This window comes from Panthera onca, chromosome B1 (assembly GCF_046562875.1).
Source record: "Panthera onca isolate mPanOnc1 chromosome B1, mPanOnc1 haplotype 2, whole genome shotgun sequence".
Lineage (NCBI taxonomy): Eukaryota > Metazoa > Chordata > Mammalia > Carnivora > Felidae > Panthera > Panthera onca.
In genome coordinates this window covers 207,531,589-207,559,450 of record NC_138342.1, presented here as the reverse complement: position 1 = coordinate 207,559,450, position 27,862 = coordinate 207,531,589, and the positions used below count along the sequence as shown (strand labels likewise).

Sequence of the window (27,862 nt, the reverse complement as noted above, 5' to 3'; positions counted from 1 at the left end):
CTTGTGATAAATGTCGTGTTATAAAGAAAAGTGAGACAAAGTATGCTGGTCAGTATCCTAAGGGTAAGGGTGCTCCCTAAGACTCAATAAGAAAAGCACACTCAATGTAACACCGAAAAGAGTCCAAATAAAATGTACACGATTAGCTGTCTACAAAGGTACTCCATGTCAAGTAATGATTTTTGAGTGTGCGGTTGAGGATGTTGTCTATGAGCACCTACATGGAAGAGCGAAAAGTACACATGGCCTAGGTAAAGGGGCCTAGGTAAAGGTGTGGTTAAAAGAGCAGAGGGAGGGCATGGTCATTTTTCTCAGCTGCTGCTGAAAAGTGAAGCAGGATAGAGACCTTAATAAAATTTTTTTTAAAAAGAGGTTCTTGATGACCCTCAAAATGTCTTAGTGGAATGATAGGAGTGAAAGTTAGATTTTAGTGTAAAAGAAGGAAATAAGTGAAGAAAAGTTGATTCTGTGGATGAGATGATACATTAAAGAATGTTCGAGTCCACTGCAAGGGGAGAAGGAGCGTGATAGATGGACAGAGCTTCAAAAGTTAAGCAAATGGTTACTAGAAAAGGAGAAATTGAAATCTTTTTTTCCTTATGCACCCAGTGCTAGGATTTACAGATTTATAGCACTTTACCAACTGTAAAGCTCTGGGGCCAGCTTTTCTGTTATGCTGTTACCACAAAGCCTTAATCTCCTCATCAGAGTACCCACTAAAGCAGCCTAACATAAACAGTATGGGCATGAAATGATTGAGGAACTTTGGTTTAGCAAGCCTTCATTATATTCATGTCAGTGGCTTTCCCTTGCCTCTGATGGTCATGTAAATCATCTATTACTCAATCTAAGAGGTGCTATTTGTACTGTAGTCCGTGAGTATTGTCCACTGAGTAGTATAGAGAGGGAGTTAGTTAAAAGTTTTATAAGTGGGGAAAAAAAAAAGTACTGTTTGCTAGTGGCATTGGCGAAAGTTGTGTGAAGTACTGAGGAGAGATTCTGGGCCTCATGCTCCCCATTTGCTGCCACTTGCAGTGGTATGAAGAATGACTTCAGTATAATTTCTATAGGGGACCACTTGTATTGGCATGCCACCTGCCTTAACTATCTCATTGTATTGGAATGCAAAATACAGCAAAAGTAATCTTGCTAAATGCATACACTTAGAGCTGACTATGTGCCACGTACCCTTCTAAGTTTTTCACCTGTTATTTCCTAATTTAAGCTTCCCAACATCCCAGTGGGGTAGATACTATTATTATTTATTTTGAGATAACTTTTTTAAGGTTCTTTATTTTGAGAGAGAGAGCGAGATTGTGGGAAGGGCAGATAGGGAGAGAGAGAGAGAGGGACAGAGAGAGAGAGAGAGAGAGAGAGAGAGAGAATCCCAAGCAGTCTCCTCGCTGTCCACACAGAGCCTGATGTGGGGCTCAATCACATGACCCTGAGATCATGTCCTGAGCCGAAATCAAGAGCCAGACGCTCAACCGACTGAGCCACCCATGTGCCCCAGTAGGTGCTGTCATTAACTTCATTTTACAGATGCAGAGATTGAGACACGGAAGTTTTAGGTAGTGTGCTCAAGGTCATACAGCTCATAACGAGCAGAATTGGGAATTCATACCCAGGCTTTCTGACTCCTACTAGGATGCTGCTTCTCAAACTCTTCAATGAAATATCTTGTTGTCACTGAATACAGCATGTTCAGTTTTATCATCACAAGAATAGAAATGTCATTCACCTATGTGAATATGTAAAATCATAGTTGATGCAGTGTTTGTAATATGAAAACAGAAATGTTTACCATAAGGTTAATTCCTATATTTCCTCCATTTCACCAGTAGATACATTTGTACATTTATCTGCTCATATATAATTAAAAAAAATTAAAAACGTTCTGATTTTGTAGCAGAGTAAGGTTGGTACATTATTCTGGAAGAGTATTGAAACATTTTCAGCTTTGTAGGCCATAGTCTCTGTTGCAGCAGCTCAACTTTATTGTTACAATCTAACAGTAGCCATCAATCAGCATGTAGCGCAGAGCGTGGCTGGGTCCAATAAGATTTAATTACAGGCGCACTTGGGCGGCTAGGTGGTTGAGTGTCCTGACCCTTAATTTCCACTCAGGTCATGATCCTAAACCCCACATCATGAGAGCGGTCATGAGACCGAGCCCCACATCAGGCTTCACCCTGAGCTTGGAGCCTGCCTACGATTTTCTCTGTCTCTACCTCTGCCTCTATTCCCCACTTGTGTGTGTTCTCTCTCTCTCTCTCTCTCTCTCTCAAGTAAAAAAAAAAACATTTAGTTACAGAAACAGATGATTGTTTCTACTAGATTGTCAGTAGTTAAAATTATATTGTTTTCTTTATTTTAGTTGCAAGAAGCAAAGGATCAACATGCAGAGGCCATAAGATATGCTGAGAAGATGTAAGATCTATGGAAAAGTATAATTTAATCCTCAAAGAAAATAGCTTGATTTTTATAAAACAGATAAGCAATGTAGTATGAGAAATGTATTCGTTATGCCAGTATATCCTTGTTAAACTGGATACAAATTCCAGGTTTTAGTTATTTTGAAATGCAGAATTGTGGCACATTATATCTCAATTTTGCACCTTATCCACAAAAGACAACGAGAAAAATGGCTCAATTGCCAAATCTTCCTCTTGATACAATTTTAAGAATTTCTGTAATCCCCTCATTTGTCAGAAATTATATGGTATTTTTGTAAATTTATTTGTGAGAATAATTACCTTAAGATCTGCATTTTAGACTAGAAGTGCAACATGCCAGGCCAGAAGGAACCATCAAACAGCAAGCGGCCCCAATTCACAATCTTCCGAGCAACTTGTTAAAGACAAGTTTAGTAAGTCAGTCTCTTGATGTCTGTCCTACTGAAAAGGAATCCTTATTTCAATAGGTGTAGTACATAAGAATGTTTTAGATCATATGGAAAAATCTCACTGATCAAAATATTAGGTTGATATTGTTCCTACTTGCTATTAGCGATGGAATTTTTCTATAGAGATGAAGCTGATTGAACTCATAAAGTAATGATGTTTATAGTGACATTTTCATAAAAACATTGTGAGAGTCTAAAAAAGCAACATTTTATATATACCACAGTGAGCGTTTGGTTTAGTCCACCTTTTGGCTACTGTTAATAATGCGGCTGTAAACGTTGGCATACAGATGTGTGAGAGTCCCTGCTAATATTTTTCAGCGTGTTTCAAACTTCCGCACGCTTTGAGTGATCATGTCATCTTGAATTCTGACTTTCTCTTGTAGTCTCAACCCTTCAGTGAGAGTTTGAGAACGGGTTATTTTAATGATGATTTGTTGCAATTTGTAATTACAAGTTTGCAACTTATTCTCTTCATCAACAATGACTAGCAGGTCGTTATGCAAACGTCCTTCTCAAAGGAATGGACTTTTCTCTTTGTTGGATTTTGTAAAGGAAAAGAAATGCCAGTGAAAAAGGAGAAATGGCTGCTCTGTCAGGGCCTTACCTAGTAACATAGTGCTCCTACCATTGCAAGTTCAGAAACTCATTATCTTTTTCCACTCACTTGAGTTAATCAGCCTTTCACAGATTTCACAATTCAATCTCAGAAAAGACTAATGTGCCATTCAGGATTCTCATTTATTGATATGTAGTGAAACCCCAACTGTTTTCCAAGCAGAACAGTTATTGTCCTCGCACTCTCACCCTCCTTTGTAGGATTCTCATTGTAAATCCTAAGTGGGAGCAATGAGGTAGATACACTGACCAACTCGTTTCTGTCAGTCGCAAAAGCTATGTAATATACATGCAAGTTTCATTAGACAGCTATACCCGTCAGGGGAATTAGAACATTCTGTTGACTGGTCCTTTTTGTGACTGAAGAGGCATTGAAAATTATTTTCTTTTCCAGACGTCTTATAAATGAGTCACATAGTAATAGGGAACTTTTCATGCGAGTAACATGACTCTCTGTTGATCAGTCTTCTATGAATGAGAGTGCTAGGCATTGTCCTGCTACTGTGTCCTAAAGAAATCTTTAAAGTCTCAAAACCTAAAATTTGTAAGAATATCCGAAACTGGTGAAGCTTATTAAAGAATAACGAGGGATTTTCTGTGTATCCCTTTAGAAAGGAATTAAGGTTATGGCATGAAATTGTCTGCCACTTTAAGGTCTTCCCTGTGAAACAAAAACTTAGATAGCTTTCAGCCAACTCAGTCCATAGCTCTGACTTCTCTAGAAGGTCCTTATCTCCTGAATCCCCAACCAGAGGCTTCATGGGTTGAAAAATTTTTTTTGTGTGTGTGGGGGGGGGGGGGGGGGCGTTACTCTTTTGTTGTATCTTTAGTTTTATTTTTTTTTAATTTGCATCCCAATTAGTAAGCATTTAGTGAAGCAGTGATTTCAGGAGTGGATTCCTTAATGCCCCTTGCCCATTTAGCACATCCCCCATCCCACAACCCCTCCAGCAACCCTCAGTTTTTTCTCCATATTTATGAGTCTCCTGTGTTTATCCTCCTCCCTGTTTTTATATTATTTTTGTTTCCCTTCCCTTTTGTTCATCTGTTTTGTCTCTTAAAGTCCTCATACTAGGGAAGTCATATGAGTTTTGTCTTTCTCCGACTAATTTCACTTAGCATAATACGCTCCAGTTCCATCCACGTAGTTGTAAATGGCAAGATTTCCTTCTTTTTGATTGCCGAGTAATACTCCATGGAATGAATATATAGATATAGATATAGATATAGATATAGATATAGATATAGATCACATCTTCTTTTTTTTAAATTTTTTTAACGTTTTACTCATTTTTGAGACAGGGGAGACAGAGCGTGAACAGGGGAGGGTCAGAGAGAGGGAGACACAGAATCTGAAACAGGCTCCAGGCTCCCAGCTGTCAGCACAGAGCCCGATGCGGGGCTCGAACCCATGAACTGTGAGATCGTGACCTGAGCCCAAGTCAGAAGCTTAACTGACTGAGCCACCCAGGCACCCCGAACATCTCCCTTTTAACGTGATTATTATCCATTTCTGTATCGTCTTTAAAGAAGTAATCCATTCTTTTGCCCGTTTTTATATTGGATTGTCTTTTCATTATTGGAAGAGTTATTTAAATATCCTACATGCAAATCCCTTAGCAGATATGGGATTTTCAGGTATTTTCTCCTATTTAGTCACTTGCCTTTTCACTTTCTTGATGGTGATATTTGAAGCATAGTAGTTTTTAATTTTGATGAAATAAACTTAATCTGCTTTTGTCTTTTGGTGTCATGTCTAAGAAATCATTGTCAAATCCAGTCACAAACACATACACGTAAGCTTTTTTCTAAGAGTTTTATCATTTTAGCTCTTAGATTTTAAGTTAATTTTGTATGTATGCTATGGGGTAGAGGTCTGATTTTATTGCTTTGCATGTGGATATCCATTTGTCCCAGTACCGTTTGTTACAAAGACTAGTCTTATTCCATTTAATTGTCTGGCACCCTTGTGGAAAATCAGTTCACTATAATGTGAGAGTTTATGTTTAGATTCTCAATGTTAATACATTGATCTATATGTCTGTCCTTATGCCAGTACCATATCAAATTTTATGAAAACTTTTTCCTAGTTATCTTGCAAATTACCAGTCACTTATGTAATAATAAAAAGTCAATGTAGTAGAACTTAACTTTGCTCCTATAGAGATTTTTGTTTCTTGAAGGACCCTTTCGTCAGCCTATGCCTTGCTGACCCCATGACTCGATGTGAAGTCAGGCTCAAAAACATAAAATGCTCTTTCTTTAGTGTGTTCAGACTTTTATTTATTTATTTATTTATTTATTTATTTATTTATATTTATATATTTTTTAGAGCGTGCACAAGCAGGACGAGGGGGTGTGTAGGGAAAGAGAGAGAGAGAGACAGAGAGAGACAGAGAGAGAAGAGGGGAGAGAGAATTTTTAGCAGGCTTCACACTTAGTGTGGAGGCTGACAGGGGTCTTGATCCCATGACCCTGGGATCATGACCTGAGAGTTTGAGGCTCAACTGACTGAGCCACCCAGGTTCCCCGCCTGTGCAAACTTTTAGTGTCTCAGTCAGTGCTGCCCACTTTCATTTCCATCAAATCTTGGCCATAGGATCTCTTGACTCAGTCTACTACCGTTTACTTCATTATATTTTATTATCTCATTATAATGCATAGACTCATCCATAGTTTTCACCATCTAGGAAGGAAAAGATTAACTCTGGGCTATTCCTCTTTCCTGTTAAGCAATCTTGCTAACCCATCATTTTACAATTCACAATGAGATCCTCTTCTGACCTGGTTCTTGTGTGTAACACTGGTGTTAATCCTGTTCTTGGCACAGAACCTACATTCTTGGAAAACACAGTAGCCTGTTTCCCCTTCTTTCAGTTAAATAGAAAGATATGCATAGCTATATGTTTTAGCTCAGTGTATAATTAATGGAATAAACATTACATCATTCAAATAATACAGCTGTACAAAGTGAGGTAGTATTAAGTTGATTTATCAGAGACAAATAGTAGATTGGTAATTTGAATGACAACAAACTTTTGAAGCCAACTTGTATGATATGGAGAAGAATTGTGGGACAACACAAAGATGAAGTGATCTTACCTCCCCACACAAAGAAGGTTGGAGTAAGGTAAAGGAGAATATGCAGTTAATTTAAGTAGTGCTAAAGGACAGTGCATTTGTTTTGCTACTGAAAAGATTAAAAATGATTCCATAACATTCTCTTTATTTCCTCACTGAGGAAAGGAGAATGAAGATTGAGCATTCAATGGTTTAAAAAATACTCAAAACTGCCTATTTCCTTTAATTGAAATCAGATCAAAGGCCCAATTTTGGTTATCAAATTGACTAGTTTTTCAACTATTGTGCTTCAAATCGTATGTCTCTGTGCTTCTACCTTAACTTGAGGGAACATTCTAAAGAGGCATTCCTTCCTACTTGTAAGAATTGTTGGAATTGAAGGGAATCTTAGAAAAAGATCTAGAGATAGGAAGAAGGCAGAGGAGTAGGAGGACTCTAGGCTTGCCTCATCCCACGAATACAACTAGATAACAATCAGCTCACCCTAAATACCCCAGAAATTGACCTGAAGACTGACAGAACAAACTCCACAACAAAAGGGAGAGAAGAGGCCACATCAAAGAAGGTCCTTGATGCAGAAATGTCGTCTAGAAGAGAAACAGATCCTGGCTTCTGCAGAGGGGAGGGAGTTGAGGTTGTGGGTAAGGGTGAGAGAGAGGAACGCACAAGGGAATGCACAAAGAGAACATTTCCCCATAGCCACTGGCTTGGAAAAATTTCGTGAGTTCTTGCAACCAGTAGTGCATAAAGTCTGGAGTTTTAAAGGGAATCCGGTTTAGCTGGTTTAGAGCCCTGAGGTACTGCACTGCTCATGGACAGAGGGCAGGCTAACAACATGGGAGCATATAGCATGGGTAGAGTGGTCTGAAGAGTGCCTGGGGCACACAGTGGCGAGATTATTTGCTCTTCTCAGAGCACGTCCCTCAGAGGCAAAGTTCAGAGAGACCTGTCTGTAGGAACAAAGCCACTGGCTGGCACCATCTCCTTCTCCTGCCCCTCACCACAAACATAAAGCCACCGGTAAGAAGCAGTGCATTGCTAACACTGGGTACCTAACTTGCTTACACCAAACGCCACCGCATTGCACTCTGGTGGAACTACCTTTCTCAATCACTCTTTCTTGAGTTCCAGCACAGCTACCCCTCCCCCAGAAGACCAGGACAAATGCCTGCCCACACCACATCTCCCAACCAGAGAGTTTCCCTTGGCCTCAGTTCCAGGAGAGGTGGTGACAGGTCTCATTTCATAAGCAGACCAGAGCACTCCTAGTTAAAACTCGCTATGTTCAGGCCAGGGACCAAACACTCACCAGACCAGGCAAGGAGAGCCTCTGCAGACGACTGGCCTGAAGGATAGCATAGCCAGAACACAACAGCAGAACACATGCAGCACACACTGGTGACACTCCCTGAAGTGCTAGACCCTGGGCATTACATGACGTCTTTTTCCTAAGTCCATTACTTTCGGGAGCATGTGACATAACTGGCTTCTCTAACACACAGAAGCTGGCAGATACTTAGATAAAATGAAAAGACAGAGGCATTTATCCCAAATGAAAGGACAGGATAAGGCCATGGCCAGAGACGTAAATGGGACAGATGTAAATAACACACCTAATGGAGAATTTAAAAACCATGATCATAAGGATGTTCACTGGACTTGAGGAAAGAATGGAAGACATCCAAGAGACCCTTACCACAGACAAAAAAGAGTTGAAGAATCAGAGATGAAGAGTGAAGTAAAAATGAACAACAAGCTGGAAGAAGCAGAGGAACAAATTAATGACCTAGAAGACAAAGTAATGGAACGTAGTGAAGCTGAAGAAACAAAGACGAATTATCCAATGCAAGAATAGACTTAAGGCACTCAGTGACTCCGTCAAATGTAAAAACATTCATATGATAGGAGTCCCAGAAGAAGAAGACAGAGAGAAGGGGACAGATAATTGATTTGAAGACACAATAACTGAAAAATTCCCTAATGTGGAGAAGAAAACAGACATCCAGATCCAGGAGGCACAGAGAACTACCATCAAAATCAATACCCAAGACATGTTGTAATGAAATTTGCAAAATATACTGCTAACATCTTTTTTTTTTTAGTGTTTTGTTTTTTGTTTTTTGTTTTTTTTTATTTTTTATTTCCGTGACAGAATGCAGACACAAGCAGGGGAGGGGCAGAGAGAGAGAGAGAGAGAGAGAGATTCCCAAGCACTCTCTGTGCTGTCAGTGCAGAGCCCACTGGAGGGCTTAAAGCCACAAACTGCGAGGTCACGACTTGAGCTAAGATCAAGTCATGCTTCACCGACTGAGCCACGCAGGCGCCCCACTGCTACAAATCTTAAAAGCAGCAAAACAAGTCATTCACTTCCAAGGGAAAACCCACAAGGCTAGCAGGAGATTTTTCAACAGAAACTTTGCAAGGCAGAAGGAAATGGCATGATATATTCAAAGTGCTGAATGAGAAAAATCTGCAGCCAAATATACTCTATCCAGTAAGGCTATCATTCATAATGGAAGGAGAGATAAAGAATTTCTCAAACAAAAATGGAAGGAGTTTGTGACCACTAAATCAGCCTGTAAGAAATATTATCGGGGACTCTGAGTGGAAAGGAGAGATCAAAAGTGACAGTATAAAGGCAGGAAATGTAAAAGCAGTAAAAATGTATATTTCTGTAAAAAAAATATCATCAAGGAATGCCCCCAAAAAGGATATACAATATAATAGCTTATCAAAACATGGGGAGGAGAAAAAAAGTGAGCTCTAACTTAAGTGACCATCAACTTAATATAGACTGCTACACGCAGAAGAGATGATATACAAATTAATGCTTATCATATACCAAAACCCACACTAATAACCATGCAAAGAATAAAGAGAAAGAAATCCAAATATATCATTAAAGCAAATTAGAAAGATATCAAAGGGAGAAAAACAATAAAGGATTTGAGAAAATCTCCAGAAACAACCACAAAACAAGTAGTAAAATGACAATAAATACATACCTGTCAATAATTACTTTGGATATAAATGGAATAAACACTCCCAACCAAAAGACCTAGGGTGACAGGATGGATTAAAAAACAAGACCCATCTGTATGCTGCCTATAAAAACCTCATTTTAGACATAAAGACACCTGCAGATTGAAAGTGAGGGGATGCTTGCACTGTTGGTGGTAATGCAAACTGGTGCAGCCGCTCTGGAAAACAGTGCGTAGGTTCCTCAAAACAATTGAAAATCGAACTACCCTACGACCCCTCTATAGCACTACTGGGAGTTTATGCAAAGGATACAGGAATGCTGATTCATAGGGGCACATGTACTCCAATGTCTATAGCAGTGCTTTCAACAATAGCCAAATTCTGGAAAGAGCCTAAATGCCCATCAACTGATAAATGGATAAAGAGATGTGGTTTATATATACACTGAAATACTACCTGGCAAGGAGAAAGAGTGAAATCGTGCTATCTCTTGCAATATGGATGGAACTAGAAGGTATTATGCTACATGAAATAAGTCACAGAAAGACAGATATCATATGTTTTTGCTCTTATGTGGAACTTGAGAAACTTAACAGAAGACCGTGGGGGAAGGGAAGGGGAAAATAGTTACAAACAGAGCAAGAGAGGTGCAAACCATAGGAGACTCTTGAATGCAGAGAACAAAGAGAGGGTTGATGGGGGCGGTGGGTAAGAAGGGAAAGTGGGTGGTGGGCATTGAGGAGGGCACTTGTTGGGATGAGCCCTGGGTGTTGTCTATAAGTGATGAACCACGGGAATCTACTCCCAAAACCAAGAGCACACTATACACAGTGTATGTTAGCCAAGTTGACAATAAATTCTATTAAAAAAAAATGAAAGCGAGGGGATGAAGAAAAATTTATCACGTTAAAAGAAAAAAAAAATAGCGATACTTTTGTTAGACAAAAGAGCCCTTAAAACAAAGACTGTGGGGCACCTGGGTGCCTCAGTCATTTGAGCGACCGACTAGGTCTTGGCTCAGGTAATGATCTTATGGCTGGTGGCTTTGAGCCCCATGTTGGGCTCCAGGCTGACAGCATGGAGGCTGCTTGAAATTTTCTCTCCCCCTTTCTATGTCCTTCCCCAACTCTGTCTCTCTCAAAATAAACAACCAAAAACAAAGACTGTAGCAATAGCCAAAGAATGCTACTATATCATAATAAAGGGTACAATCCTATAGGAAGATCTAACAAATGTAAATATTTATGCACCCACCACGAGAGCACTCAAGTACATAAAACAATAACCAACATAAAGGAACTAATTGATAATAAGACAGTAATAGGGTACTTTAACACCCCATTTACATCAACAGATCTTAACAAAAAATCACCAAAAAATACATCTTAACAGAAAATCACCAAAGAAACAATGGCTTTGAGCCATACAGAGAAAGACAGATATCATATGTGTTCACTCTTATGTGGATCCTGAGAAACTTAACAGGAATCCATGGGGGAGGGGAAGGAAAAAAAAAAGAGGTTAGAGTGGAAGAGAGCCAAAGGATAAGACACTCTTAAAAACTGAGAACAAATTGAGGGCTGATGGGGGGTGGGAGGGAGTGGAGGGCGGGTGATGGGTATTGAGGAACGCACCTGTTGAGATGAGCACTGGGTGTTGTATGGAAACCAATTTGACAATAAATTTCATATATTTAATAAAAAAAAAAAAAAAAGAAAAAGAAACAATGGCTTTGAATGACAGAGTGGCCCAGATTGGACTTAAGAGATTTTTTCAGAACGTTCCATCTTGAAACAGAATACACGTTGTTTTCAAGTGTACATGGAATATTCTCAAGAATGGATCACAAACAAAAAACAGGCCTTAATTATTAAAAACAATACATGCAGGTTAAATAACGTGCTACTACACTGGAATGGGTTAAGCAAGAGATACAAGAAGAAACTTAAAAAATTACGTGTATACAAATGGAAATAAAAAAAAAAAAACAATGGTCTGAAACCTTTGACATGCTGCAAACGTGGTCCTAAGAGGGAAGTACATAGCAATATAAGCCTACTTCAAGAAGCAAGAAAAATTTCAACCAACCTAACCTTATACCTAAAGGAGCTAGAAAAAGAACAACAAATGAAGCCTGAAGCCAGCAGAAGAAAGCAAGTAATAATGATCAGAACAGGGGCCCTTGGGTGGCTTATCTGGTTAAGTGTCTGACTCTCGATTTTGGCTCAGGTCATGATCTCACAGTTGTGAGATTGAGCCCAGTGTTAGGCTCTCTGATGGCAGCATGGAACCTGTCTGGGATTGTCTCTTTCACTCTCTCTCTCTCTCTCTCTCTTTCTCTGCCCATCCCCCACTCATGTGTGGTGTCTCTCAAAATAAAATTTAAAAAAAAAGAGATTAAAGCAGAAATGAATGATAGACAAACAGAAAACAGAAAATACTAGAACAGATCAATGAAACCTAGAGCTGGTTCTTTGTAAAAATTAAAACTGATAAGGTGTTAGCCAGAGTAATCAACAAGAAAATAGAAAAGACCAAAATAAAACCACAAATGTGAGAGTAGAAATAAGAACCAACACCACAGAAATACAAACATTTATGAGAGAATATTGTGAAAAAATGTATGCCAACAAGTTGGACAACTTAGAAGAAATGAATAAATTCCTGGAAATATATAACTTACCAAAGTAAAACAAGAAGAAATAGAAAATTTGAAAAAAATCAATAACCAGCAAGGAAACTGAATCAGGAATCAAAAAACTCTCAACAAACACAAGTCTAGGACCAGATGCCTTCAGACATAAATTTTAACATGTAAAGAAGAGCTAATACAAAAAAAAAAAAAAAAAAAAAAAGTTTAACCTGTCCTTTTCAAATTGTTCCAGAAAAACATAAAAGGAAGGGAAACTTCCAAATTCATTCTATGCCAGCTTTACCCTGATACCAAAACCAGATAAAGACGCCACAGAGAGAATTACAGGCCAGCATCTCTGATGAACATGCAAAAATCTTCAACAAAATAAGCAAACTGAATCCAACAATACATTAAAAAATCATTCACCGGGGGCAGAAGCAGCTGGGTGGCTTAGTCAGGTAAGCATCCAACATCAGCTCAGGTTATGATCTCATGGTCCATCGGTTTGAGCCCAGTGTCAGACTCTGTTGACAGCTTGGACCCTGGAGCCTATTTCAGATTCTGTGTTTCCCTCTCTCTCTGTCCCTCCCCTGTTTGTGCTCCTTCTCAAAAATAAACATTAAAAAAATCATTCAATCACTCACTATAACCAAATGGGATTTATCCCTGGTTTGCAGGGGTGGTTCAATATTTGCAAATCAATGAATGTGATACCTCATATTAATTTTCAAAAAAGCATAAAGTCATATCATTGCAATAGATGCAGAAAAAGAATTTGACAAACTATAACATCCATTCATGATACAAACCTCAACAAAGTAGGCTTAGAGGAACCATACCTCAACATAATAAAGGCCATATATGGAAAATGAGCAGCTAATATGATCCTAACTGGGGAAAAACTGAGAGAAAAACTTCTTAGATCTTGCTTCTAGTTATCTGCTTCTCATGAGCACCATTGGTTGTTAATAAATTAATCTTAACATTTATTACATCCTACTTTAATGGAGACCAATTTCTCCTATACAAGTTTATGTGTCTTATATCTTTTTTTTCATCCACTTTTCAATTTATCATTTTTGTTTTTTTCTTAACGAACTCCCCAAAGGTTAGATTTCTTTTGTTCACAAATCTGTTAGGAAAAGTGTGGCCAGGACAGGTAGTCTCTGCCCTGCTCAGCTTCAGGTGGGGCAACTGAAAGGTTTGGGGCTGGATCCATTTGAAGATTTGTTCACTAACGTCTGGTGGTTGATGCTGGCTGTTGCCTGGGACTTCAGGAGGCAGCAGAAACAAACTGACACACCTAGACCCTCTTTGTGGCCTAGGATTCCTCACTAGATGGGGAGCTAGATTCCAAGTAAGCAGCCTGAGATACAGAGCAAGGCAGAAGCTGTATCGCCTTTTGTCATCTAGGCTTGGAATACACACAGGATTATAGTCACATATTCTGTTCATTAGGAGCAAGTCACTAAGGTTGTTCCATGGCCTTTTTTTAAATGGAATTAATATTTAAAACCTATGGACACCTTTAAAAAGTAGTATAATTTACCCGCTGGCCACAAATGTTTGTATTCTTCCCACCTGAAAAATACATTCACTCCCCTCCCCCTCGAATACCTCCTGCAAGTCTCAGTTATCATGGCATCAGCTTCAGGGATTGAGTCCAAGATCTTACCATCTTAATCAGGTGCAGTGGGGATAAGCTGCCTGGGTTATGGTATCTCAAGTATAGCCCCTTGATTGCAAGGGTTCTCAATATGAGGACTTGAGAACGAAAGAGACAGTTATTTACCACTCACAAATGGAACATTCTAGTCAACTGCTAAAGACTCACCCATTCAGAAAAAGAAGATGGGAAGCACCCTAGTCCATAAGAGTTTTGAAATATAGCCTGATGCATGCTGTCAGTTCTTAAGTTAGGACTTAGTCCTAACCACAGGAATACTTTCTCCATGTCTCTTCCCTTTCTTTACTCTTTAAACTCTTGGTTCCTTCCTTTTCATAAGGAATGACTTGTATTTGCAGCTGTTTTTTCATCCTGCTTCCTCCCTGTGGGACTTCTAAGACCCAAAGGCCTCTTTTCATTTTGCACTATTTGGCCCCTTTTAGTCCAAGGTAGCAAATAGTATGTTTGCTACTATAAATCTCTTACCTTTTTTAGTTTTCTGTAAATATTACTGGATTTCATGCCGTGTTTTAGCAAAGCGACCCTCCCAAGTCCTTTTGAGATAAGCTTTTCGCTTCAGTTTCCTGTGAAGCTCTTATAGGACAATGCCTTTAAAATTCGTCTACTCTTGGGGCTCCTGGCTGGCTCAGTTGGTAGAGCATGTGACACTTGATCTCTGGGTGCTGAGTTTATGCTAATTCCACACCCATGTCGGGTGTGGAACCTACTTAAAAAAAAATCTTATACTCTTAAGATCCTTAAAGAAATTGGAGGCATACCTTAAATCTTTCTGTTTTCCTGGTAGCACCCTGGATTTTTTCTTAACCCAAAAGCCATTTCTTTATTTTAGCATTATTTGACAGTTCAACATGTAGAGAGGCTGTAAAGGAGAAACAGATACTTGAACCCTGTAAGTCCTGGTTCCTTTCAGTTGCATAGTCTTTCTTTAGTTTCTCTTTCCTATCCGTTTTACTTTCAGGTATTTTGTAGCATGACTTCCCTTTCCTCCGGTGTCATTTTCTTCACTTTCTTAGAGACCCTTGCTGTCAGCCTCTTCACAGGCCTTCAGGGTTCCACTAAGAGTCTTGTGGAGGCCATTTTTGGGTCTCATCCTTACGCTTTTCTACATCTTTCCACTTCCACCTACTCTTGGTTCAAAGGAAGTTTACTTTTAGGGTTTTTTGAATAGCAGCACACCATTTTTAGTATCAGTATCTGTGGTAGTAATTTACTGCTGCATAATAAGCCACCTCAAAACCTAGTAGTTCAAAACAGCATTTATCTTGTTCACCAATTTTAGTTTAGGCAAAGCAGAGTAGGGCACCTCATTTCTTCTTCATTTGGCATCAGCTGGCATAACTGGAAGCCGGAGACTAGAATCATCTAAAGGCTTGTTCACGCACGTGTTTGGCTGTTGAGGCTGGCCTTTGGCTAGGACGTTGGCTAGTCTCAGCTGGAGTATCTACACGAAGACTCACTAGGTAGCCTGGGATTCCTCACAACGTGGTGGCTGGGTTCTAAGGGTGAGCTTCCCTAGAGAAAGAAAGTCAGATGGAAGCTGTATCACATTTTCTAAGCTGGCCTTAAAAATCACAGCAGTTGGGGCACCTGGGTGGCTCAGTCGGTTAAGCGTCCGACATCAGCTCAGGTCACGATCTCGCGGTCCACGAGTTCGAGCCCCGCGTCGGGCTCTGGGCTGATGGCTCAGAGCCTGGAGCCTGCTTCCGATTCTCTGTCTCCCTCTCTCTCTGCCCCTCCCCCGTTCATGCTCTGTCTCTCTCTGTCCCAAAAATAAATAAATGTTAAAAAAAATTAAAAAAAAATCACAGCAGTTCTGCATATTCTGTTCACTAGAAACCAGTTACTGAAGCCAGCATATATTTAAGGGGAGGAATTTTCACAGAAGTATCAACGAATTTATAAAACCACCACATCCATTCACCTTGTCTTACCAATCATATAGAATGGATGGAAGTCCTTCCCAACTCAGCATCACTGAAACTCCAGCCAGTTTTGTTGTTGTGGTTGTTTTTGTTTAGTATGATCTCTTATTTTCTGGAAAGTAACAACGGATTACAAGATAACAGTATTGAATTAAATTTTTTTGTGCTTCAAGAAAATATGTGGATCATCCAATTAATGTTTTATACTGGGAGATGTGATTTCTTAACACATCCTGGAGAATCATTTCTCCTGGGAATGCACTTCAAATTAGCATAAAACATTTGCAGTTCAGAAACAGACCGTGGTGTTAGAATCATTACTTATAGATTCATGAATTAGAGTCTTATTTCCAGAGTCTTATCTTGGGACGTATTTTTTGACTTGGGCATACATAAGTCAATATGATATTGCTAAAACTTCTTTAAAAGTTATGGGGTGTTAAGATGGGGGAAGGGCCAAGAGACTTTCTCCTAAGAGGGGACTTATTTTATGAAAGAAAGATATGAAAAAATCATAGAAAAATAAAAGTATAGAATCGAGTGCAAATGTTGTGTAGTAAAGAGAATGATAGCAAAGATCTATTTCAGTAACACCTGATGGCTTTAACTTGGCTCTTGATTTTCTGAGTTGTTTAAGGTTCCACATTCTAAGACAGGTAACATTTTATTGCAAATGAGTTTATTTAAAAATTTGAGTGCCTGGCTGGCTCAGTTACTCTTGATCTTGAGATTGTGAGTTCAAGCATCACACTGGGCATAGAGATTACTTAAAATCTGAAAAAAAAATTTTTTTTCATAGTAGTTTTGAGTTAGACTCTTTTCACTCCCTTCCAAACTATAGTGTTTTATTCATGCAGGCTGATGTCCTTACAACAGAACTGGAAACTACATCTTCAAAATGTCTACACCTGGATGCAAAAAATCAAGTTCTTCAACAAGAGTTATTATCAATGAAATCTTTCGAAGAAGAACGTGAAAAACTAGAGAGCAATAACAAGAAGTTACAGCAAGAAGTAGTAAAATTGAAACAATTTATGGAAATGAATATGGTAGAACGCAGTCAAATGGAACAGTATAAACGGGAGATTGAAGAAAGAGCACGACTGGACATAGAAGAAAAATTACACGAAGTCAACCTGTTTTTACAGGTTAGTTGATCTGTAATGTGCTTTAATTCATTTCACTGCAAATTACATTTTGGATAGATGTATTGTAGGGGTTTCCTCTACTTGCTTTATGGTAATTTGTAGATTTCTGGAGGCATTTGTTCCCCCCTTTAAAGATTTCAGTTTTCATCATTATTCCTACTAAATCGAGAGGATAAGAAAAAATGATGATTTAAACAACTAGTCTCACTATGAAGAGGAAAAGAAAAATGATTTAAAAATTGCACTGTACTTGGATTATTCTTAAGTTTATTGTTGACTTTTAAAATTTTGTCATTGATTCTACTATTTGAATTATCAGATTGTGTGAATACTAATACAAGAATGATTCAACTTTAATTTTATAAATCATATTCAGTTGACATTGATGATAAATATTTTACATTTGAGCTTTTTTTCATTTAAAATTGCTCTCTGAATCATTGGCTCTGAACTAAAGGAAACAGGTATAATTATTCAGTTTATAGCTATTTTAAAACTATCCTGTTAATTTGCTTTAGGCACAAGCAGCAGCTCAAGAAGACTTGGACCAGTTAAGAGAAAATGCTCATGCTTCAACGAGAAGTCAAATGGAACTTAGAATTAGAGATCTGGAATCTCAGGTCTCTACAATGAAGACTTCTCAAGAAGATTTGACTAAAACAGAGTTGGAAACCTACAGGCAACTCTACCTAGAAGAATTAAAAGTTAGAAAGTCCTTGAGAAATAAGCTGAACACGTAAGTCAAAACAGAATCATAGACAAGAAATTTAGCTTATTAATTTGCTTCTAAAGCATAATTTCTGTGGAGCCAAGATCATGAGATGAGTAGGAAGTGAAAGCCAACTAGATCGTGTCATTTTGAGAAATGATGTTTTTAAGTGAACTTACCTTTGAAATGTTAGTCCAGGACAGTTTCAATCCCTCCTCTTTTTTTCGGTTTTACAGGACCTCTTCCCCCACCCCCTCCCACACCCCCCGCCCTGTATATTTTCCATTGATCGGATCTGCTAGTCTTTAAGTGCATTGTTTGAAGCTTTCTCATTTAGAAGCATATTAGTATAAAATTGATTGTCAGAATTACCCTAACTAGAAATGTCGATGAGTTTCTTTTTGGAAGATTACATCTTTAACCTAAAAGGTCAAGTACTACTACTACTACTCATCCTGGCAGCTTGGTACATTTATTCTCCTGATTGTGATCTTTGGTATGATTACTAGAGTGGGCCTTGAGAAAAACTATCCTTTATGCTTTTTCTACTTTACATAAAGGCATACAGGTGAAATACAGAAAGATTCACACAGGGCTGAAGGGTAGTATAATTCCCAAAATGGCTAAAAAGAGCACCGTGGTGGGAGGGAGATATGTGGAAGACTGAAGACAGAAAGGGCAGATTCTGCCTCCAGTGCCTTGGTAACTGTTATAAGCTAATTGCCTCTGTAGCTGTTTTAGTTCTTTCTGATCACACCTCTGCCATCTACTATCTCCCCTAGAGATTGTTGGTCTCAATGATTCGTCAGTGTCAAATGCTCAGTTTCTTTGAGATAATAAGTGAAATGTACAAGAGTGGTGAAAGCAAACGCTTGAAAATGTCTTTGAGGGATGGTTTAGTTTTATATCTGTAAACATGTTTACTAAATATAAGTATGTATATATAATGGTATCCTGAAGCATCCTGTCAGTACAGCCATCCCAGAAGACAGCAAGTATTATTTGTTAAGCCATGTACATCACTGATAGCCACTTCTTTCCCTTCCCTAATTTGAATTGTTAGGAATCCCCCTGGAAACAAAAGTATTTCTTTAGAACAATTTTAAAAGTACAATTTTAGATAGTAGGTGTGCTCTGTCACATGTTCAGTACTAAAACACTGTTCAATGGCAAATGCTATTTACTATTATGGAAACTTAAAAAAATGTATGTCATTTAGGAACGATTTAGGGAAAAAGAAAATGTATTTGTGTTTTTTAATCTTCACAGGACTAATGAGAGACTGTCAGAGAGCAATACAAAACTTCTTGTGGAGAGACAGCAGCACCAAACTTTACTCAGGACCCTTACTATGAGCCCAGGCCTGGAACCACCTTATTGTGGACATTTTGAAAATAATTTAGTGCTCAATGGAAACTTTACTCCAGGAGGAAACTTAGTGATTCCTACCTTGAACCCACAGCCGTCATATGACTACTGGGAGACTTCCTTGTGGAAGGTTAGTTATATTATCTGTTTTACTTTGGGTTTCAGATGTCTGATATAATTGTTACTTTTAATTTGGTGAAATTCTGAGTTGTTTAAGTAACTAATACATACGAAGTAAAAGTCATAATTATATGTGCTAAGAAAGAACTGAGGTAAATTATATATATATAATATAATGTATATAATATATATTATAATATAATATATAATATATATAATATTAGTCCCTTGATCTCTCATTTCTAAGAGATACTTATTTTTATTTTATTTTACCGAGAGAATGAGTGAGTGCATGCAGGGGAGGGGCAAAAGGAGAGGAAGAAAGAGAATCCCAAGCAGGTTTCATGCTCAGCACAGAGCTGAATGTGGGGCTCTGTCTCAAAACCATGAGATCATGACCTGAGTCAAAATGAAGATTTGGACACTAAAAACAACTGAGCCACACAGATGCACCACAAGAGACACCTAGTATTAACTGTATTCAGTAAATACAACTAAACTGACCCATGTAAAATTTCCTGAAAAGCTTTCATTTAAATTTGATTTTAGAAAGTAAATGTGATTGCCTGCTAACCATAGGTACACTTAGATGCTTGGACTTATTTTCAGTTGGCAGTGGTTCATAAACATTTGAAAGTTTTGTTATAATCCAGTTTTTGCACCCCTGTATGTCAGTGAATGATCGTCCTCCAAACACTTAACGACATGAATGTTTACTATTTAAAAGAATCCATGGGGGTGCCTGGGTGGCTCAGTTAGTTGAGCGTCTTACTCTTGATCTCAGCTTAGGTTTTGATCTCAGGGTCATGAGTTCAAGTCCTGCATTGGGCTCTACGCTAAGCATGGAGGCTACTTTAAAAAAAAAAAAAAGAATCCATGGTAAGTCCTTTTTATGAATTAAATCAACTTGTACCACTAAAAAGATTAATTTCTCTTTTAAGTTAAAATTTTGCTATTTTCTTACATGAGAATACATCTTTAATTGCTTTCTTATTTATGGCACTCTTTTTCCTTTTTCCTTTTTTTTGACTTATACCACCTTTGTTTCTATTTTTATAAAATATCTTGATGAGTGATTGTAGAGCATTTTATAAAGAGCTAAATCAAGCAAATATTTGAATTTTTAAAATGAAACCTTTTTTTCTTCAAATGAGTTCTTTGCCCCTTTCTCTTTTCTTTTTCTGGAAACCCTTGAATGCAAGTATTATTACACTGGATGTTGTCACACAGGTCCCTTAACCTAGCCTCATTTAAAAATTTTTTTTTTTTTTTTTATTTTTGGCTTGGATGATTTCTACTACCCTGTCTTGCAAATTGTTGATCTGTTCTTCTGCATCTTCTTATCTGCTGTTGATCCCCTCTAGTGTATTTGTTATTTCTGTTATTGTATTCTTCAGCTCTGATTGGTTCTTTTTTATATTTTCTGTCTCTTTGTTGATGTTATCACTGGATCCATTCATTCTTCTCCCAAGTTCACTGAGCATCTTTATGACCGTTACTTTGAACTCTTTATGAGGTACATTACTTATCTCTGTTTCACTTAGTTGTTTTCTTAGGTTTTCTCATGTTCTTTCATTTGGAATGTACTCCTCTGTGTCTTCAGTTTGTCTGACTTTCCATGTTTGTTCCTAAAATGGTTCCTATCAACTTTTTCTCTCTTTCGAGTGGGCGTTGCTTTTGAACAATGTACGTTAGTTATGAAGTCAAGGAAGAAGAGAATGTTTCTGTAAGTGTTGTCTAGTCATTTTTCTCGGTGGAGCTGTGACAGGTGACACTGGGTAGGTGGCAAGTAACCCTGTTCTTTTCTTTCTAAATTCAGAACACAGGAGACAGGGATATGGAGAGAAACTTAGTAGCTTTATTACTAATACACACTAACAAATTGGAGGATATGATTTAGGTTATGTTAGCCACATTGGGCTTCCTCCCAAATTGGGCACTTCCCCACACAGTTGTAAATTGAGGAAACAAATGCTTGACACCCACCCCGGGGGCAGGGTGCTTACCACAGAGCTGAGAGCAGACCCAAATTCATGTTACTGTGGGCAGGCACATCTTTTCAAATAGGAGATTCAGAAACACATAAGCACTGCTTAGCTCCTTCTCCCAAATTCACCCGTTAGGTAAGTCTCCCTTCCCGTCGGGAGGGAGAGAGAGATAAGTCCACATGTGAGAAGTGAAGATTCACTTATAATTTCTGACTGGATTTAAATTATAAATAAAGTGTATTGTGTCTTTTGTACATACCAACGAATGATGAGAGGCTAGGCAGAAGCATGCTAGATGGGAAAAAGAAATCTGTGTTGGGTTTTAAATTTTGCTATAAATAACCACACCATGGGTTCACTCATTGGTTGATTGATTTTGGTAAACCAAATTTTCTTTGGAAGGAATAAATAATGCTTTCAGGAAGAATTTCCTCAGTTTCAGCTTGCTTGCTTCACCTAAAGATTTTCTCTTTCAAGTTCTCTGTCCTGTGGTTTAAAAAAGTTGTGCTTGGGGCGCCTGGGTGGCTCAGTCGGTTAAGCGGCCAACTTCAGCTCAGGTCATGATCTCGCGGTCTGTGAGTTCGAGCCCCGCATCGGGCCCTGTGCTGACAGCTCAGAGCCTGGAGCCTGTTTCAGATTCTGTGTCTCCCTCTCTCTGACCCTCCCCCATTCATGCTCTGTCTCTCTCTGTCTCAAAAGTAAATAAACATTAAAAAAAAATTAAAGAAAAAGTTGTGCTTAAAAATTGACTGCTACTAAAAGAAGTTAACATAATTTCTGTTCCTTTATTTTCAGTCATGACTTTAAAATTTGTAATTTAGTTAGAGAGCTACTATTGTGTACCTCATACCTAAGCATTACTGAACCACATGACAAAGTTTTATGTATTCATTTTCTCTGAGTTATACTTAAAATACACGTATTTTTCCTATGAGGAAGTAACTGGCATAGAACTCTAGGCTTGGTAAGACCACAAGTGTATTCCTGGTCTGCATCTAGTTGGTTTCATGACCTCAGGCAAAGTACACTCTCTCTGAGCCCTTTTTGTCTATTACGCAAAATTCGGGATTTTGACTAAATTAGTGACTTTTATACCTTCAAAATAATTTTTTTCAAAGAATAGAATGTTGTTTTTGTTTTTTGTTTTTTGCATTAAACTGTATTGTGTAAAACAGAGAGAAGTAGAGCTGTCTAACTAAAGAAGAGATGGAGACTACGGCTGTGACTTCCTTGTCCCTCAATCCTGCAGTGTCCCCAACCGAACCTTAGATTTCTATGGGCCATATTTGAATATTAACAGTTAATGAGAAAATCCTTCTAATTAAAAATCCTTTAAAAATGTTCTTTGAATTAAAATTTGCTGATATATAGTTTTTCTGTGTATAATTTTCTCACCCTCTTATATTTCTGATCAATGGAAAGGTATACATAAAAGTACACATGTGTTCTTATTCATGGACTTGAAAGCTATTTTCACCATCGAAACACAGTTTTTACTTAGATAAAAATATAAAGGTCACAGAAGTAAATATTTAGGAAAAGAGCTTTTGGGGAAAAGATGCAACATTACCTTGGTAGCTCCTTAAGTCATGTCATATAGAAAACGAGGTTTATATTTTATATCTTATTTATTAATGGTAATATAAAATTGTTTGAATAAAGCCTTCTCCCATCATCTGGTATTGAGTTATTAATTTTATAAGTCTGGTGTAGTCATGTTGTCCCATTCATTTTATAAGGCCTGAATATAATGCTATTGTCAAAAAAGTGTTATGGTTCCTCAAAAACTTAAAAATAGATATTCATTAATTCCACTGCTGCGTATTTACCCAAAGAAAATGAAAACACTAATTTGAAAAGTTGTATGCATCCCTATGTTTATGGAAACATTGTTTGCGATAACCAAAATAGGGAAGCAACCTAAGTGTCCATGGACAGATGAATGGATAAAGACAATGTGTAATATGTATACAATGAAATATAGCTCAGCTATCAAAAAGAATGAGATCTTGCCATTTGTGACAACATTGATAGACCTAGAGGGTATTATGCTAGGTGAAATAATTCGGAGAGAGACAAATAAATACTATCTTATTTCACTTACATGTGGAGTACAAAAAAAAAAAAACAAAACAAGTGAACAAACAGAATCATAACTACAGAGGACAAATTGGTGGTTGCTAGAGGGGAGGTGGATAGAGAGGTATGGGCAAAATAGGTGAAGGGGAGTAAGAGGTACAAATTCCAGTTATAAAGTAAATAAGTCACAGGAATGAAGAATACAGCATATGGAATATCCTCAATAATATTGTATTAATGTTGTATGGTGACAGAGGGTAACTACACGTACGGTAGCAAGCTTAGCATAGTGTATACAATTGTCCAATCTGAATTTGTATACTGAAAAACTAGTGTAACATTGTATGTCAACTATACTTCAATTATAAAAAAGGTATTAGGGAAAACAGTCTTTGAAAATATTGGGAAACATGTCAGCCAAAACATTTGTCCTCACACCTAAATTTGTAAAGACATTGGAATCCTTATCACCACAGTGTTGATTATGTCCTGTACACTATTTTGGAGCCTGTTTGGGGCATTCAGGGAGAGGCTACCTTGTCTAAGAAAGATCTAAATAAGAACATTCTAGACAGGAACAGTTGTAATATACAGTTGACCCTTGACCAACATGGTTTTGCACTGTGCAGGTCTACTTTACTTACACATGGATTATTTTTGGATACTGTACAGTACTGTAAGTGTATTTCCTCTTCCTACCATTTTTCTCAATGTCATTTTTTGCCCTAGCTTATTCTACTGTACGAAACATGTATGAACCGGCTGTTTATGTTACCGGTAATGCTTCCAGTCAACAGTAGGCTATTAGTAATTAAGTTTTGGGGGATGAAAAATTATATACAGGTTTTTGACTGTACCCCTCCCCTGTGTTATTCAAGGGTCACCTATAGTTTTAAATATTCGTACACATTTCATAAGTAAGTGGATAACCATAACTTTAATAAGTCAAGTGTTTCAAAACTTGGTCCTAATTTGGAGAAAGGAAACAAAGCTACAATTGAAAATTGTATATTGTTTTCCTTATCTCTAATGGAGAAAGTTATACATCAGAAGCTAACTTTGAAAACTGTTGTAACCCTCTATTTTTCCTTTCTTCAAAGAGATTTTCTGAAATCTTTGTGTGCATATGAAAATAAATAAGTGTTTTAGTCATAATACAGATAGCAAAATATTTTTACTCAATTTTTTGCCAGTAGAATTTCCACATGACAGTAAGACAGTCCCACTTTCTTCATTTTATATGTATTTAAGAGTCAGTCCTGAAAAATTAATAGCAAAAAGCATTCCTTCAAATTTTGTTTTTCTAAAAGTGAAAAAATGGAAAGCCCATTTTAAGGAACTATTCATTAAGGTAAAAAACTGATTAAACTTTCATAAATGGCAGTTTTTCTAATCATTTCCAAGTAATAATTCAGTATACAATATGATTCTTGTTTAAACTTTTTTGTACCAGTAAGACCAAACATCACGTTTCAGAGATTATACACATTCAATAGATCAATATTAATTGTGCTTTTTATCAGATTCACTTAAATAGTATTATATATATATATATATATATATATATATATATATATATATATAATATGCACATATTATATATATTAGTATAATACACATAATGTATTATATATATATAATATACGCATATTATATATATGTATACACACACACGTGTATATGTATACATATATATAATATATATGTATTATACATACATATACACGTGTATACATATACACGTGTGTGTGTGTGTGTGTGTGTGTGTGTGTATGTATCTGTTCTCCGTTATCTAAAACTAAAATAAAATAGGTAGGAATTTATTTTATTCATGTGATAGTTTTTCTATTTAAGCAATCCCTAACTTTGGTTTAATCTCTACAAGTATTATTTCAAGACCACATGTCGTAAGCTATATATAATTCCTACCATGTCTTGTTTACCTTACACATTCTAAATAATATTTGGCTTATTTCAGATGCAGCGGGAGTTGGAAAAAGAATAACCAGAGCACTAGAAGAAGGTATGTTGCCAAAATGTATGAAGTTAGATATCATTGATTTCTGAACTAAACTATAAATAGTAAATGGCATCCCTTTCCATTGTTTGGATAATAGATACTACATTCACATTTTTTGTACATATCTAATAAAAAATGTAAAAGCATGAGCATAATGAAGAACACACTTCTTCCTCATTTAGTCCTCATGTTTCATAGCTCTTTTAAAATCTCCCACAAGTCTAGGGGCACCCAGGTGGCTCAGTCGGTTGGGCGACTGATTTCAGCTCAGGTGGGTTCAGGCCCCACAGAGGGCTCTGTGCTGAAAGCTTGGAGCCTGGAGCCTGCTTCAGATTCTGTGTCTCCCTCTCTCTGTGCCCCTGCCCGCTTGTGGTTTGTCTCTCTCTCAAAAATAAACGTTAAAGAAGTTTTTTCAATCTCCCTAAGTCTATATATCTGTTATTTCTGGCGACAATCTTCCTTCACTGGTGCCATCCCTGTGGAACTGTCAACCTGCACAAGTCTCAGAAAAGGTGTGCTTTATCAAATTGTTGTTTCTGCTAGTGATAGAAGACCCAAAAATCCAAAGTCGTCTTAGTAATGCTTGGTTAAGTAATTAGAGGTCATATAGCTGTCACTTGACAGGTAACGGGTTTCAATCTTCACTCATTGACTTTGTCATTGCTTTTGCCCTTGGGTAAAACTTCAAGTTCCTTAGCATGTAATGAAAACACCCAAATCAGTTTGCTTCTTGCCAGATGATTCAGCCTTGTCTCTCACTATTTGCCCTACTCTGCTGCTTTGCTCTAGCACCTTGTCAAACTAAATTACTCATAATTGCACAAGTGTTCTTCCTCACTTCTAGCTCTTTGTATGTGCTTCTTCCCTCTACCTAGCATACTTTTTCCTTGTCCTTCAGGTATCAGCTGACATACCACCTTCACCAAAGAGCAGACAATATTGACACAAAACTGGGATGTCCCGTCCGTATGTTCCAGTAGTGCTGTGTTTCATACCTGTCACTTACATCTGTTTACTTGGCTCTGTTTGGAAATGCCTGTTTGATTTTTCAGTTTATAGTTTATGATTGTTCAGGGTGGACTGTGTCCTCATCTTGTAATTTCACCTTGTAATGAAAAAACCAGAAACTCTGATATGTATCCACAATAGCATTCAGTGTGCAACCCTGAGCAAAATATATTTAATACTAATCTTGGGTTTCATATTGCAGTTGTACGTAGGTATTTTTCATTTTTCTTAACATCATAAAGGCCCCAACTTTCTTTTTTTCTTTTTCTTTTTTTTTCTTTTCTTCTTCTTTTTTTTTTTTAATCACTTGTAGTTGAAAATTATTTTGGAGAAAGAAAATAATTCTTTCTTTTCCTTTTCAGCTGCTACCGAATTTGAATGAGGATCCTGTAGAAATCTTTTAGTATCTACTGATGATTCAATTATAAATCAAGATCCTGTATGGAAAGCATCACGAGAATATGTACAGATTTTGAACAAAAATTATATGATTTGAAAAATAAATAGAAAAAATTTACTGGATGCTTTCAAAACATTTTAATTGTTTCCCAATTGAACACAATATACAGCAAAGTCTTGATTAAAGGAAAATGTTTTTGTTTCATATGTGTGTAATGAAAATCTTTATAATATTTTAAACTATGTTTCTTGGCATCTCATTAACTTTTAAGCACATTTTGTACATGGAAACCAGCACTAGAGGGTTTTACATACATCAGACTGCTCCACTACCAGCGGTTTGAACAGCACCCAAACAACCAAGTTGTCATTAATACTTCAGTAGTGTTCATGGATGGCTTTTTGTATTTTCCAATTTTTATGACTATATGTGGGCCTAAAGATTTAGACATTATTTTGATGTATTCCTGCTATGGCTATTGACAATGTTTGTCATATTACATTTTTTTTTTATAGTGCCATAAAACCTATCTATGATTTTAATTGTAAACACTGATTCGTAGCTCTTTCCACATGGAGAAATAAGATTTGCCAAAGGCTTTTCACCTTTTCTAGTTATTTATTTATTTATTTTTGATTTGCTTTTTAGAAACAAAGTTAGAGAAAGTAAAAATTAGAGAAAAAAAAAAGAACTCCCCCCCCGCCCCAAAGCCATTTGCAAGTAAATTGCTAATGGGATGCCTGATTCCTGTAGCATTTAAATCCTACAAGTCAGTACATTCCACATAACTACCATACAACCTTCACAATCAGAACATTAACTGTAATACACTGGACGCTTGAACAATGGGGTTAAGGGCTCTGACCCCACCCTCCACAGTCAAAAAGCCATGAACAAATTTTGACCCCCAAAGACTTAACCACTACTACTACTACCAATAATCTTTTGTATATGTATCATACTCTATTCTTAAAATAAAGCTACAGAAAAAAATACCATGAAGAAAATTATAAAAGAAAATACATTTCCAGTACTGAAAAAAAAAAAAATCCATGTGTAGTCAGTGCACCCATTAAAACTGTTTTGTTCAAGGGTTAAGTATAATTCTATCATTTATTCCTCATAATTCTTTTTAAGTTTGGTCACTTATCTCTAGTATACGTTATACCAAGGAAGGTCCTGTTCAGAGCCA

The 27,862-nt window shown here is 37.3% G+C and overlaps 1 protein-coding gene across 1 annotated transcript in view; it reads left to right on the top strand.

Annotated features, from left to right (window-relative positions):
* The window catches only part of LOC132676998 (ankyrin repeat domain-containing protein 26-like), a gene marked incomplete at its 5' end in the record, with an annotated part of 89,993 nt that extends 63,119 nt beyond the window's left edge, over positions 1-26,874 (top strand). Inside the window, 7 exons of the mRNA XM_081795447.1 lie at positions 2,378-2,430; positions 2,776-2,869; positions 16,688-16,978; positions 17,497-17,714; positions 18,957-19,185; positions 25,221-25,265; positions 26,633-26,874. Of these exons, the coding sequence (XP_081651573.1) occupies positions 2,378-2,430; positions 2,776-2,869; positions 16,688-16,978; positions 17,497-17,714; positions 18,957-19,185; positions 25,221-25,247 (912 nt within the window). The remainder of the gene's footprint in view (positions 1-2,377; positions 2,431-2,775; positions 2,870-16,687; positions 16,979-17,496; positions 17,715-18,956; positions 19,186-25,220; positions 25,266-26,632) is intronic.
* Positions 26,875-27,862: the final 988 nt, after the last annotated feature.